Here is a 15842-nt window from a genome sequence, read left to right on the forward strand (position 1 = left end):
AGAAAATGTGGAGAAGATGATGTTCATTAAAATGAATTATAATCAATTCCTCCGCGGAGACATTGACCAGCAGCAATTGCCTCCACAAAGTACACAGGGAGCTGAGATGGTGGATTCCAGTGGGGACGAATTGATAATCTGTGAGGAGGGGGATGTACACGGTGATATATCGGAGGGTGAAGATGAGGTGGACATCTTGCCTCTGTAGAGCCAGTTTGTGCAAGGAGAGATTAATTGCTTCTTTTTTGGGGGGGGTCCAAACCAACCCGTCATATCAGTCACAGTCGTGTGGCAGACCCTGTCACTGAAATGATGGGTTGGTTAAAGTGTGCATGTCCTGTTTTGTTTATACAACATAAGGGTGGGTGGGAGGGCCCAAGGACAATTCCATCTTGCACCTCTTTTTTCTTTTCTTTTTCTTTGCATCATGTGCTGATTGGGGAGGGTTTTTTTGGAAGGGACATCCTGCGTGACACTGCAGTGCCACTCCTAGATGGGCCCGGTGTTTGTGTCGGCCACTAGGGTCGCTAATCTTACTCACACAGTCAGCTACCTCATTGCGCCTCTTTTTTTCTTTGCATCATGTGCTGTTTGGGGAGGGTTTTTTGGAAGGGACATCCTGCGTGACACTGCAGTGCCACTCCTAGATGGGCCCGGTGTTTGTGTCGGCCACTAGGGTCGCTAATCTTACTCACACAGCTACCTCATTGCGCCTCTTTTTTTCTTTGCGTCATGTGCTGTTTGGGGAGGGTTTTTTGGAAGGGACATCCTGCGTGACACTGCAGTGCCACTCCTAGATGGGCCCGGTGTTTGTGTCGGCCACTAGGGTCGCTAATCTTACTCACACAGCTACCTCATTGCGCCTCTTTTTTTCTTTGCGTCATGTGCTGTTTGGGGAGGGTTTTTTGGAAGGGCCATCCTGCGTGACACTGCAGTGCCACTCCTAGATGGGCCCGGTGTTTGTGTCGGCCACTAGGGTCGCTAATCTTACTCACACAGCTACCTCATTGCGCCTCTTTTTTTCTTTGCGTCATGTGCTGTTTGGGGAGGGTTTTTTGGAAGGGCCATCCTGCGTGACACTGCAGTGCCACTCCTAGATGGGCCCGGTGTTTGTGTCGGCCACTAGGGTCGCTAATCTTACTCACACAGCTACCTCATTGCGCCTCTTTTTTTCTTTGCATCATGTGCTGTTTGGGGAGGGTTTTTTGGAAGGGACATCCTGCGTGACACTGCAGTGCCACTCCTAGATGGGCCCGGTGTTTGTGTCGGCCACTAGGGTCGCTAATCTTACTCACACAGCTACCTCATTGCGCCTCTTTTTTTCTTTGCGTCATGTGCTGTTTGGGGAGGGTTTTTTGGAAGGGCCATCCTGCGTGACACTGCAGTGCCACTCCTAGATGGGCCCGGTGTTTGTGTCGGCCACTAGGGTCGCTAATCTTACTCACACAGCTACCTCATTGCGCCTCTTTTTTTCTTTGCGTCATGTGCTGTTTGGGGAGGGTTTTTTGGAAGGGCCATCCTGCGTGACACTGCAGTGCCACTCCTAGATGGGCCCGGTGTTTGTGTCGGCCACTAGGGTCGCTAATCTTACTCACACAGCTACCTCATTGCGCCTCTTTTTTTCTTTGCGTCATGTGCTGTTTGGGGAGGGTTTTTTGGAAGGGACATCCTGCGTGACACTGCAGTGCCACTCCTAGATGGGCCCGGTGTTTGTGTCGGCCACTAGGGTCGCTTATCTTACTCACACAGCGACCTCGGTGCAAATTTTAGGACTAAAAATAATATTGTGAGGTGTGAGGTATTCAGAATAGACTGAAAATGAGTGTAAATTATGGTTTTTGAGGTTAATAATACTTTGGGATCAAAATAACCCCCAAATTCTATGATTTAAGCTGTTTTTTAGTGTTTTTTGAAAAAAACACCCGAATCCAAAACACACCCGAATCCGACAAAAAAAATTCGGTGAGGTTTTGCCAAAACGCGTTCGAACCCAAAACACGGCCGCGGAACCGAACCCAAAACCAAAACACAAAACCCGAAAAATTTCAGGCGCTCATCTCTAATATGTGGACTGAAATATTTTAGACTTCGACACATGTGATACATGTCCCAGAAATAGCTGTCATTGAGGGAACTGTTCGGGATTTCCAATGGCGAGCAAGTTTACATTTTGTTGCATTAATAATGTGCCAAATGGGCTTCTGAGAAGGTTTTGCTATCCCAGGAATATTCCGGGGAAGTAGGAAGAAAGAGGGGGACAAAGGTATGTCAACATCAGTAACTCATGATATCAATCTCCAGATGGATTTCCAGATCGGAACTAGTTTAGGACAGTCCCAAACTATATGGAGCAGGGTGCCCTTCAATCCACATCCTCTCCAGCATAGATCTGAAGTGGCAGGAAACACGATTTAAACAAGTCGGGACTAAGCACCAACTGATCCCAGATATCAGGCCCCATTTGGTCTTGTAAGTCAGTTTCCCAAGATATCTCGTGTGAGGCTAATGAGGGAAGGTTATGATAAAGAAGAAGGCGATAAATTGTTGATATAGGGCCCTTAGAGGACGAGCGAAGGTAGCACAGTGATTCTATGGTGGTCTTTACCGTGGGGCTATGTGAGTGGAGCAATGCTAAGTGAGAGCTACAAGGTTGCAGGTATTGGAAAAAGCATTGAGGGGGCAGATTGTATCTATCCTGTAGAGCTACAAAAAGATGGAAATGTACGCAAGGGAGCAATGTCAGCAATGAAAAATAAATCTTTACAAGGCCAGAATTTGAAAGTTTGTCTCTACCCTCAGGGAAAACCGGGTTATCCCACAGGGACGAGAGACCGGGGGTGGGGGGGAGAAACTAACTCATAAATTCTAGATAATCTATCCCACAATGATATAGTGAAAGCAATGGACAGGAAGGCTGATTACAAGGTGTCCAGAGGAGGGAGGATATTGAAAGCATGTGAACAACTTCCGACTCTAACTGAACCCACCGATGTAAGGATGTATTTGAATGCCATAGAACAGGTTGGGAGAGATTAGCCGCCTAGAAATACAATTTAATGTTGGGGACGCCCAATCCCCCTTCCTTGGTTCCACTATATAAAGTCTTGAGACGTAACCGAGGTCATTTACCAGACCATAGAAAGCGCAAAAATGTTCTCTAAAAATAAAAATAAAAATGTGTGAGGGTATTATTAAAGGGAGAGCTTGGAAGAGGTACAGTAAACGTGGTAAGATATTCATTTTCAGAGCATTAGCCCAACCCATCCACAAAATAAATTGACTTGACCACTTATAGATATCAGCAGAAATAGTATTGATTAAACTAGGATAATTAGCTGTATATAGTTGGGAATATTGTCTGATAGGATAAATGCCTAAATATTTCAAACGGGATTTTTTCCGATCAAATCTAAAATTTTTGCAAAGGAGGTGATATAAGAAGAATCGAGGTGAAGGTCTAAGACCTCTGTTTTGGAGGCATTCATTTTAAAGTTCGAAATAGTCCCGAAATCTCGTAGGATCTTAAAAAGATTGGGGAGATAAATAAGAGGATTTGAGAGAGTGAGTAAAATGTCTGCATAGAGAGAAATTTTTAATTCTACAGAGCCTATTGTAACACCTGAAATATCAGAACAGTCTCAGAAGAAGTCTTAGTCTTAGAAGCCAGGGGTTCGATCATTAGGGCAAAAATCAAGAGAGATAGTGAACAACCCTGTCTCGTACCGTTTTTATTGGAAAAGGTTGTGACACTAACCCATTCACTAAGACACAGTCAGTTGGAGAATCATAGAGAGACTTAACACCTGTGAGAAAACGGTCCGCAAGGCCAAAGCTTTGTAGAGTCCGATCCATATAAAGCCATGATACACGATCAAATGCTTTTTCTGCATCTAAACCCATTACCAAAGAGGGAATTTTGAGAGAATCAGAGAAGTGAATGGTATCCACCACCCGTCTAATGTTGTCAAAGGCTTGTCTCCCAGGGATGAATCCGACCTGGTGCGGGTGGACCAGGGAGGAGATCACCCTAGCAAGTCTATTAGCCAAGATTTTCGCAAAAACAATTTTAAATCAGAGTTCAATAGCGAGATTGGGCGGTAGCTAGCGCCGTAAGATCACGACCAGGTTTTGTTATGACGACAATTTCTGCTCTCGTAGTAGAGCTATCGAAGAGTGTGCCCGTTAACACTGCATTAAAGAAAGTTTTCAGTACTGGGACCAGTATTCTACTAAACTTCTTATAGTATATGGCAGGGAGGCCTCAGGGCCTTGGTGCTGATCTATTTCTAAGCGACTTAATTGTGAGCTCAATCTCTTCATCAGTAATATCTACATTCAGAGACTGAGCTTGCGAGTCGGTGAGGACAACTGGAAGGGAGCACCTAGAGAGAAACTCGTCCATACGTTCTTGTAGGCCTTAATTGCCCCCAGAATTAGGTAAGTTACATAGAGAGCGATAAAACTCTTTAAGACACTGAGCTATTTTCTGGGGGTCATAAGTTAGCTTGTGTTGCGAGTCTTTTAGTAAAATAATTATTTTTCTCTATTCACGGGCACGGAGGTGAGCAGCTAGGAGAGAATCTGTTTTGTCACTTTTAGAGTAAAATTTATGCTGTAGCCATCTCATGGTCTTAGCTGCCTTAGCAGAGAGGATTTGATACAATTGGCTTTTCAGGGCTAGAAGCTTACTATAAATTGATCTTTTTGGGGACTGCTGATGTTTAACCGTCAGTTCAGCTATCTGTTGTTCCAGGTCGGCTATCACCTGCTTATCTTTTAATTTTTGGGCCTTAGCTAAACATATAAAGTGACCCCGAATAGAGTCTTTATGCACTTGCCATATTATTGCTGGCTGGGGAGATCTCATCAGTTGTATTCAGAGCAAAAAATTATACCAACACCTTATCGGTTTGGGCAATATATTCTTTTTTCAACAGGAGGGAGGAATTTAATCTCTATCGAAATGTTGGGGGTACTGTCTAAGTGGAGGAGATAGCAGGGGAGACAGCTAGGTGGTCAGACCACACCACTGTAGTGACCCAGGCTATGGATAAATCACGTACTGAGTTAGTGTCTATTAAAAAAAGATCAATCCTAGAATGTAGAGCATGAGGTATCGAGTAATGGGTGTAACTGCGTTCAGAGGGGTGCATAACTCTCCATGCATCAAAGTAACCCTGTGAGGCTATATAATCCGGAAGTCGCTTAGACTCTTTGACCGTAGAAGAGCTTGGAGTACAAGATTGGGTACGATCCCGGTGTAAACCAGGTACTGCATTGAAGTCTCCCCCTATGACAGCCCGACCATTAACCAATTTGTCAAGTCGAGGGAAAAAATTGTTGTGAAAGGCACCCTGCTCCATATTGGGGGCGTACACAGAAGCTACTGTTAAGTATGAATGTCCTAGATGCAATACAACTATATTAAACTGACCTTTGGGATCAGAAAAGGAGTTTTCTATTGTTCATGTGAGTGTATTGTGAAGAAGAATGGCAGTACCTTCTTTTTTTTGGGCATAGTAAATTAAAAAGCTTCAGGAGAGGCTCAGGAAGATAATGAAGGGTGAGTAGTTTTAAAATGCGTCTCCTGTAAAAGGATTACGTCAGCTTTCTGTTTTTTTTTTTTTTTAATTGAATGGCCATGGTTTGCTTGCGCAGATAGTTCAGTCCATTCACGTTTAACGTTAAGTCATGGGGGGTGCCAGTGACGTGTTTGGCTAAAAAGGAATCTGATGATCTGCATTATCAGGGTGTACTTCACCATGTGAGGGTGGAATACACAGCCCATGAAAGTTATTACCCAAAATGCCGCCCTACACCAATCCTGCATTATGATTACTCTATGCATTCTAGGTTTTCATTTTTATGTCTGTGTGGCCTGTGTATTGCTGTATTAATCTTCTGTATTATGTTGATTGTTTTGATGTCTGTATAGAGCCTTGAGTCCTGTTTGGAGATAGAGCCCTATATAAATAAAATCATTATTATTATTATTATTATTATTATTATGGCACAATGCTGCACTAGTAAAGGGCTAGGAGAGAGTAGGGGCAGAACACAAAAGAAAAGGGGGCCAGGTGGCCAACCCAGAAACCAAAACAGGTTGCGGTCTCAAGGACACGACAAACAACTCCGGTCTAAACCCCTGTCCATCTTGGGAGGGTTTATAGTGTTGTGGGGAAGAGGCTGCTAGGGTAGAGAAGGCGATGCTTCCCAAAGTGAATGGGAAACGGGAATCCTAACATATTCAAGAGAAAGTGAACAAGGCAGGGCAGGGCTACCCAATTAATATGAACAGAGAGTGCATTAGGTTCCTGAGTGGGTCCTAGTGAAATAGGATGTTGATTGGCATTTTTGCCACGTTTAGGGCCGAAAAAGGAAGTTGAGTCCCCTCGGGGAGCCTTTCAATTTCTGTTGGCCATATCCAGGTTGCTTTGGAAAGCAAACTTTAAAGATAAAAGAATACTGAGTTGGTATGAATTATTTCTCCACCTTTCTTTTTGTGGATTTGTTTTAATAAAAAAAAAAAAAAGAATTGTTGTCTCCGTTGTGTTTAATATACTCCTTGATTCCGTCTCTCACTTACTGCTACTTCCTAAGAAAGGAATGGTGACATGGCTGGGGATGAGGAGTGGAAATCAGGGCATGCCAAAATGCCTCGTGGCAAGCAATAGAACATTCACAGGGGTCTAAATTATATTGAAATCCTGGGGAGAAAGTCAAAGTTCAGCTGTGAAAATAGTCTAAATACTGAGCAATCATTACCCAGGGAGTAACTGTACAATATACGGAATACAATAGCTTGTAGTGTGCCTAAACTAGAGGCAGTAAATTCAGAGCTAAACACATGTCAATATTCTTAGAGCCTCCAGGGAGAGAGCGTGACAGAAGAGCAGTGAGACCTGGCCAGCAGAGTCCCACACTTCATAAAGGATACAACTTGGGATGTAAGGCTCTCTATTCCAGTATACCACTGTAGGCTGTAATAGTAGTGTTCTGAGTAACGTTTGTGAACAAATAAAAGCACTTTGCAATAAGTCACAGAAGGCAGTAGATTGTAGCAAGCATAGCTCCCAGTGCAGCACAGGTCCTTGCTTACAGTACACACAGTGCCTTAATCAGGCAGTACTTATCTGAACTCAGCGGCGAAGCACCTTCATCGGGTGAGACTGTAAGAAACTGCCAGGGCAACCCGTCCCTTTGGTCCAGGAAGAACCCCACAAGAGCCTGACGCCTATCCAAGGCCAAAGCACTGGAAGAGACGGGAGTCGAAAGTCTGCGAGGTGAGTATTGCCATTGGCGTGTGCAAAGCCATTGAGGAAAGGGAGCCGGACCCAGAATCTCCGCACCCGCCCGGACACCTTAGGGATGATGAATGAAGAGGCGACGGGAGGAATGTTACGGAGGGACACGGCACTCCGGGGGTCGCCCACGATCCTCACTGTAAATCTAGTCCCCGGCGTCAGACACGTGTGAGGGCCTCAACCCGCAAGGAGACTAGAAGTCCCCCCTGGCTCCGAAACCGCTCACAACAGGGGCGCTTGGGCTTTAGGTTGTTAGCAGAGTGGGGTCTGAGATGTTAGAAGGTTGTAGTCGGGCTCAGTCTTGTAGAATATAGTATGCCAGCCAGGAGCTCTACAAAGGCATCTCCGTCTCAGTTGCCTGCTAGGCCACGCCCCCCGTGATTTGGCTGTTTCTATAAAATTGTGATCCAATGTACAGTAGATGAAAAATAGTATTTTGCAGCATACATTATTATTACTGTTATTATTATTATTATTATTATTATTTTTGTTATTATTATTAAAATCCACTGATTAAGCCTGCCAACTGCCACCCAACTTACCAGTTACAACAAGGGCTGTCCCACAGATCAGCTTCGGATGAACATTGCTAATAAGCAAACAGAGCTGATCCAACAGTCCAAGAAAGGTACAGATGGAGTACGTGTAAATGAGATAAATGTCACAATGGAGTGACTGTTACATTTACTGTCACATTTAACTATGCCACGTGAAAAGGCCAGGCAGCCCCCCCATCCCTCCCAACCTTCTATTTGCCACCTTTAAAGCCCATCTCTGGGTATTACTGTTGCCACTTGAATTGGCGCTCAAAGTGTCTGGCACAGATTTTATTCACAGATTAACCCCATCAGATGCACTTTCTGTATAGCTTCTTTTGACTACTGTTCTCTCCAGCAGCTAAGAGAACAGAGATCCAGCAGTCTCTTCAAGCCTGGTTTACCCTCACCTAACATCTCAAACTATCACCAAGGTTTCAGACTTATCATCACAGGGTATTGCCTATTTTAGTATGGACAGGAACTGTATTGAATATCCAAGTAATGTGGGCAGTACGGATGGTGTAATGGTTAGCATTACTGCCTCACGGTACTGAGGTTCAGGGGATCGATCCCCACCATGGCCCTAACTGTGTGGAGTTTGTATATTCTCCCCGTACTTGCGTGGGTTTCCTCCGGGTACTCCAGTTTCCTCCCACAATCCAAAAATATAATGGTAGGTTAATTGGCTTCTGACAAAATTAACCCTAGCGTGAATGTGTCTGTGTGTACATGTGGTAGGGAATATAGATTGTAAGCTCCACTGGGGCACGGACTGACATGAATGGTCAAATATTCTCTGTAAAGCGCTGCGGAATATGTGCGCACTATATAAATAAGTGGTAATAAATAAATAATAATAAAATGAGTTCTGGAGACTGGACACAGAGGTGAAACGGTAGAAGGCAGATGCTAACAGTAAACTGGTCTGGTAGCGGGTTACCACGCAGATAGTACATTGCTGTATTAGGGCTCGCAGCAGACAAACAAAATTAGTTGGGCTTGTTGGGACAAGGCTGGCTGGGAAAAGGCAGATATTAGACCTGCTGGGTCACGGCTAACAGCAGATATGGTTAGACAGACTGCATTGGGTCCAATTTTTGCTTACTTTCTGCAGTTCCACATTTAAATTTACTTTACACAAAAAATGGAACTACAGTAGCACTTTGACTATTTGTTTACTAACCTGTTTTCTCCTGCTTTGCCACAGATGAAACCTGGGTTGGAGCTTACACAGACAAAGATTGCTACCCGGTGCAAGAAACCTACACAAAGAATGACAGCATGACTACCTCCACACGTTTCTTTGACCTACAGCTAGGAATAATGGATCCATCTGTATTCACCCCTCCAAGCAGCTGCCAGTCTGCACTCCCTGTGTTAATGAAGGATGGTTGCTAAAACTGGCAAACAGAGCAGTTGCTAAAACGACTTCTTATACAATAAGCATTAGAAATCAGTGCTAATATTTAGAAAGCATTGCTTAATGAGAAAAAATAACAGTTTTTTTTTCATGTTAATCAAAGTCATTTTGCAACATTTGCTTTATTACATACTATAGGGGTTATTCAGGTCGCGTCGCAACATGATGCAACTGCAATTTCCTCCTTGCTGGCGCTAATGCGTGCGCGCATGTCCTGTTCTGTGCGCGTGTGCTTGGCCAATGCTATTGGATCGCATTGGCTGCGAACACCTCTGCCTGATTGTCAGGTAGAAGCGTTCGCGGTGCGGCATTGTGAGTCGTTTTTGGGTACTGACCACCATTTTTTCCATCGGAGCAGCTGCGTCATACAGTCGCTTCAATGGAAAAAAATGGCGGCGGGCCACCTGCCGCGAAGGCAGCGGGTCATCCACAGTTGCTGCGACCGCAATTAAATTGCAGACGTAGTTGCTGAGCAGGACATTCAGCATGCTGGGCGGCCTTGCCCCGCGAAGGGTGGCCCCAGAGCCGGCCCTAACTAATATGATGCCCTGGGCAAGATTTTGGCTGGTGCCCCCTAGCACCGCTGCTAGTTCTGCAGGAGATGCCTGGCATGAGTCAGCTGGCAGCTCTGCTAATGCCGGGCGCCTTTTGTTTATGAAAATGCATCTTATTTGCATTACTTTGTAGCTAGGATACACAAGCAGCTTCTGCTGATTAAAATGATATGCAGCATGCCTATATTCTATGTGCGACTGCGGCTGTATCTACATATGAAATGCTACATTACAGTGATTTCCAGGAATACACTGTAACGTATGCAGATACAGCCGCAGTCACACACAGAATATAGGCATGCTGCATATCATTTTAATCAGCAGAAGCTGCTGGTGCCCCTAAGAATACCAAATGCCCTAGGCATTTGCCTAGTTTGCCTATGCCTAAGGCCGGCTCTGGGTGGCCCCCAGCATGTGAAAGAAAGGATTGCAGATTCTGATTTTTAGCAGACTCTGCGATTCAACCTGAATAACCCTCTATATTTGTAGTTCTGATTGCTGGTAACCTAAATGATTTCTGAAGCAATGCACAGTATGGCTGAACATTTACAATAGTTCCAAATCATCTAATTACTTTTGTTTTATTAAAGAATAATTGCACTAATGTCAACACTTCAAATCAGGGCATGCTGTGACCTAGAGCGTGGGTCACTAGCAGCATTGGTATCAATGTCTACAGGCAGCTGCTTGTATAACTGAAGAAGATATCTATAACAAATGTACATAATATAGATAAATATTAAATAATGAGATAACTTGAAGAAAGAATGTTATATGACTGTACTAGCCTTCAGCAATGGTTATATTAAAAGTTTAGTAAATGTTTTCATTTTTATTCACGGTTTAATTCCCAGATCAGCTGTAAATCTAGTACTTGCTTCTACATGTAAAACACATATAGACAACAAGCCTAAAATTAGACACCATTTTCACAACTAGACAAATGAGTGGCATGTTGTCCAGATCATCGTATTAACAGCCTTCTCTCATTCAATAGCACTTTGTCAAGGAGATATAAATGGCTACGCTATAGGATTTATCTGGCCGAAGCATTATATAAAGTAACATGTATATAGAGGTTTTCAGCTTGTGTTACCATTGTTCCGGTCATGGAGGCTGTAGTCTGAATGTTTTTCATAGAATTGCACAATGTATAGGCTGCATTCTGTCTCCTCCTTACACTATAATATAACCACTAACTTGTACACTTTTCCCTCTAAAACTAGTGATATGAATGTTACTGAGTGCTGAACCTTCAATGTGTCTGTTTACATATGAAATGCACAGGCTACAGTACATCATGCTATTGCAGTTCAGGTATTACACACTGAACACTTACATATATTTAAAGCAAATGTCCATAAGCAGTATATACTAGTTTCAGATTAATATATATTTCCATCCTTGTGCCCTAATTTGGAGATGTACGCAAAGTCGCAAACCCAATGGATTGCATACATCTCCGATGGTTGACATCTCCGCATGTGCAGGAACCATTCTCTGGATGTGCAAAACAGCCCCTGCATCACTGCACGCAGTGACCCCTGAGCCGCATCCTGATTTACAGGCTGCAACTGTCTGGGGGTGGGGGATGGGCAGAGCTTGGCAGCATTCCTAAATACACCCCCGTTTTCTGGGAGTGCCTAGGCCAGAGTCTGCATCTTCTAACATAGACTTCCTGGCTTTAGCTACGGAACTGCAAGGACCACTCTCAGTAACCTCTGACGGGCGATGGTTTCCTAGATTTTTCAGGCATGCGCAGTAGCAAAAGTGCTCAACTGAGCAAACATCAGCATTACGTCCACCTCTGCATCAAGCCCATAGTCACAAGCAACCAATGCATTTACATTCAGACATTAAAAGAAACAAAAACAGGTAAATAACGATCTGACACATCCATGTTATTGCTATAGGTCAAATTGACAGAATAACCACATCAATTTGTATTAGTGCCTATTGGATGTTCTTACTTTGTATACTTTTGGTAGAACAGAATTTAGTAAAAATTTCAGTAAAAAATATATTTACCAAACACATACATATAATGTAGTAACTACTGACTTGGGCATCCTAATGCATCACATCTGAACCCATTAACATTAATATTGAGCTTGAAAACAATGTCCAGAATCAGTATACAGCTTATTATAGTATACCCCAAATGCCGTGGGTAGATGAGTGCAGGCCAACAAAAGAAATCATTCGGGAGGAGAATTTATCTAACTCTTGGAGTAAATAAGGTGAAGTTACTAAAAGCAACAGGATATGAGAAATTCATATAGGCGCTCAATATTATTCTAAATATGGATATTCATAAAATAAGTATAAAATATGTTTCTTATATGCAGATAGCGAAAGTCACTGAGTTTGATCCACAGCCTCCTGATGGTAATATTCCACAAGTATTTAAAATGTCATTAATATGTCTTACACTTGTATGGATGTATTCCCACAATCTTGCTTGCTACATCCAACTCTCTTCTTTAGGAAGTCATCCTCCCAGCAATGATTAGAATCAGAAAAGAGTCGTAAAGTGTAAAATCGTTTTTTAATAACATGAGACATCCAGACAAAAGATCAAGTAGTGACATAAAAAGTGCAAAACAAAACAGACTCCTAACAAATAGCTGTTAGACCAGAGCCTCACATATAGCATTGGTTAACGATGTTATACCCGGGAACACCAACCGTCAGACCTTCAGCCTTTTCCTCACATCTGGTAGTCAGTCAACATATAAAATGGTCTTTTTCAAAGTGAGGAGGAGTCTAAACATACATATTTAAACCAGGTTTAGCCAATCAAATGATTTTTTCAAATTGGTCTTCAAATATACATGACATATTTCTATAATATACAAAACATCCCATATGATATCTGATGATTTCATTTCAACATATTGAATTCTTAAGAAAACAAACTGTTTAAAATTGCAAATTAAAAGTGTGGTTAAGGCAGAGGTTCCCAAACTGTGTGCCGTGGCTCCCTGAGGTGCCTCGGGACACTTGCAGGGGTGCCCTGGGTTGCTGGTCCAGGACCAATTCAAATTATTCATGGTCAATATAATAGGCAAAACCAGTGCTGGTGGCTGCCAGTCATAAAATTTGTGGCCAAACAGAAGCAAATCTTGTCCTCACCACACAACTGACCCTAAGGATGACATATAAACGCGATCTACTTAATGTAATATTTCTTTCTAAATTTCTCAATAAGAAATTTTTGACCTAGGGGTGCCGTGAAAAAAATTCTGATATTCTAGGGCACCATGATTCAAAAAAGTTTGGAAACCACTGGGTTAAGGGTTTCCCAAGTTATCCCACTATATTCTAAACAATACAGAAGAAACTTGGGTGGAGGCAACTTTTGATATAAACCAACTACATAGCAGTATGACCAGCCATCAAAGCCAACTTAAGGTGATAAGAAGAATAAACATTAATTGATGATGTCATTGAACCTGCCGTTCCGGGTGCTGTGGGACTCTTGTGTATGCAGCAGTTAGGAGGGTGGAAGTCACTTCCGTCCACGGCTAGGAACTTGGCATTTGTACTGTATATGGTTTCAATTAGTTTACACTGTGATGGACAGTTATATAAACCAATGGGCTTAAAGGAAGGCTGGGTTCGATAACATCATCATGAAATATTTATTTTTGTTATCACCTTAAGTTGGCTTTGATGGTTGGTTTATATCAGATGTTACCTCAGCCCAAGTTTTTTCTGTATTCTTCAGGATATAGTGGGATAACTTGGGAAACCCTGAACCACACTTTTAATTTGCAATTCTAATATAAGACATGGAATTGGACAACACTCAAGGAATGTCAACACTTTATTAGACAGGAAAATTCTCACGCCTTCAGTCGATGAGTATAGAGATGTGAACAAGAACTGAGAGTTAAAGAGCCTGTTTCCAAAAACCATTAGGCTCTAATTGCTTATCACTTTATATTAGAGTACAATGTTAAGATATGGAACAACAATATGCCAAATTTGACATTTCCAGATTGATTACATTACATTAGGATTGAGTTACTAGGTACTAATAAAGTTTACATTTCCTTTGCTCTAAACTAAATTTCAGTTTCCTACCAACAAGTGCAATGATCACCTTTTATATTGTTTGTAATATAGGGGGAGTGGTAAACACTCCTCCTGTTCCCAAACCTTGTTTCTACTCACACATACAGTACATACATACATACATACATACACACACACACACACACACACACACACACACACACACACACACACACACACCTTTAACCTACAGAAAATAGACTTTTCTCTTTTGCAGTATATGCTGATACCTACCATATTTATAACATGACTATCAAGTAACTCTATTGAATAGCGTTCTTTAGCTGCTGTCGATGGTGTACATAGATATATCACTATAATTGAGTTATCATCTCCTGTTAGGTAATAGTTAACAATAAGATCCTTCCTTCCTTCAGGCATCCAATTCTCTGCTGAGTTCAGTTTTAAGTGGGATTGGTGTTCAGCAGAAACAAGCTCAGCTCCTTTACTAAACTCTGAGGTGACTGCCCACAATAATCTGCCATTCATTACTGTGTGAAGGGATTTGACGGTTGATTGTCAAATTAGGCATTTTCTGTGTGAAGAGAGATGACCGGTTGGCTGTGTACATATGAGGACCAGATGTACTAAGCCTTGAAAAGGGATAAATTTCACAGTGATAAAGTACCAGCCAATCAGCTCCTAACAGCAATGTTACAGGCTGGGTTTGAAAAGGACAGGAGCTGGTTGATTGGTACTTTGTAACTGTGCAGTTTATCCCTTTTCAAGGCTTAGTACATCTGGCCCTCAGTGTTAGCATCCCCAGCTGCGCCTCTTGCTCTCCACCTTCCTGGGCTGTCATTCAGGCTCGGCCGGACAGCAAGTTCTGTCACTCTCACTCGTCACCGCTAGTCACTGGCTGTCTCCGAATAAAGTTACCTTGGAGTCCTTTGCCTGGCTCCTGGCACTCTCAGCAGTGTCCTCAGACAAATGTGGAACTGCACCAGCTTCCTCAGACAAGCTGTCCCCTGGTCTGTTGACAGGAGGACATTATAGTGCACCACCTGGGAGTAGGTAACCAGGGCTCTCTCTCATTGATGGCGGATAGGCGAGCAGACTTTTATATCCTTTGCTCCTGCTTCCCACATGCTTCATGTGCCGGGGCTCTTGTGATGGGGGATTGCCCGTATACATTCAAACAACTTTATTGGAGGACAGAACGATCATGTTTGGTACTTCGTTAGCATAAACAAGGTCGCTAGCAATATTGCTTGGTTTGATTTGCAGCACATCTACCTCGCTACCATGATTAGTGATCATAGGAGCTCTCAATCACCCATACACACTAAGCGGTGTAGGTGATTTGCCGTTAAGAAACAGCAAATCGTCCTGATATCGCTCCAGTGTATACAGTGCATTAGATGGAAAACAAAGGGGAATATTCAATTGTTTGACAAGTCAGTTGGGTGTCTGTTTTTTCCTATCTAATAGACAGGAAAAAACAGAAACCCAGCCGACTTTTCAAACATTTGAATTTCCCCCAAAGAGTCCAAAAACATGCTATAAGTCTCATCACTGAGTAATGATGTTAGTTGTATGAATTAAACCTTTCTAAAGGATCCTTTATGCTATTTCTTGGTTTCCATTTGAAAAATGAATATAGATATATCAGAACCTGCACACTTAAAAACTCAAATGCACGGTTAACAACAATGTAACAACCGTAGGTAAATATGACGGATTGAAAATATTCATATAAGAAACACGGCTGTCAAAAAAAAATCAATAAAAATCTTTAACCAACAGTCTTGTGTAGTCCTGATTTTAAACTGAAATAATTTGGACCTGTATTGCTCTCTGTGTAACTCCATTGGCCAGATAGGAAAGATGAGACCCTCCGTTGTGTCCAGTTTGGCAGACAAACAGGTAGTGTTTCTGATTCTGCAGCTCTTTGCTCTGTGTGCCATATGTATACTGTAAATTAGTGATGTGCACCTAAAATTTT

At 42.6% G+C, this 15842-nt stretch overlaps 1 protein-coding gene across 1 annotated transcript in view; it reads left to right on the forward strand.

Moving 5' to 3' along the window:
- Positions 1-15642, forward strand: part of EPDR1 (ependymin related 1) — a 78973-nt gene extending 63331 nt beyond the window's left edge. The window contains exon 3 of the mRNA XM_063922520.1: positions 9051-15642. Within this exon, the coding sequence (XP_063778590.1) occupies positions 9051-9241 (191 nt within the window). The 3' untranslated portion in view covers positions 9242-15642. The remainder of the gene's footprint in view (positions 1-9050) is intronic.
- Positions 15643-15842: the final 200 nt, after the last annotated feature.

This window comes from Pseudophryne corroboree, chromosome 5 (assembly GCF_028390025.1).
Source record: "Pseudophryne corroboree isolate aPseCor3 chromosome 5, aPseCor3.hap2, whole genome shotgun sequence".
Classification (NCBI taxonomy): domain Eukaryota; kingdom Metazoa; phylum Chordata; class Amphibia; order Anura; family Myobatrachidae; genus Pseudophryne; species Pseudophryne corroboree.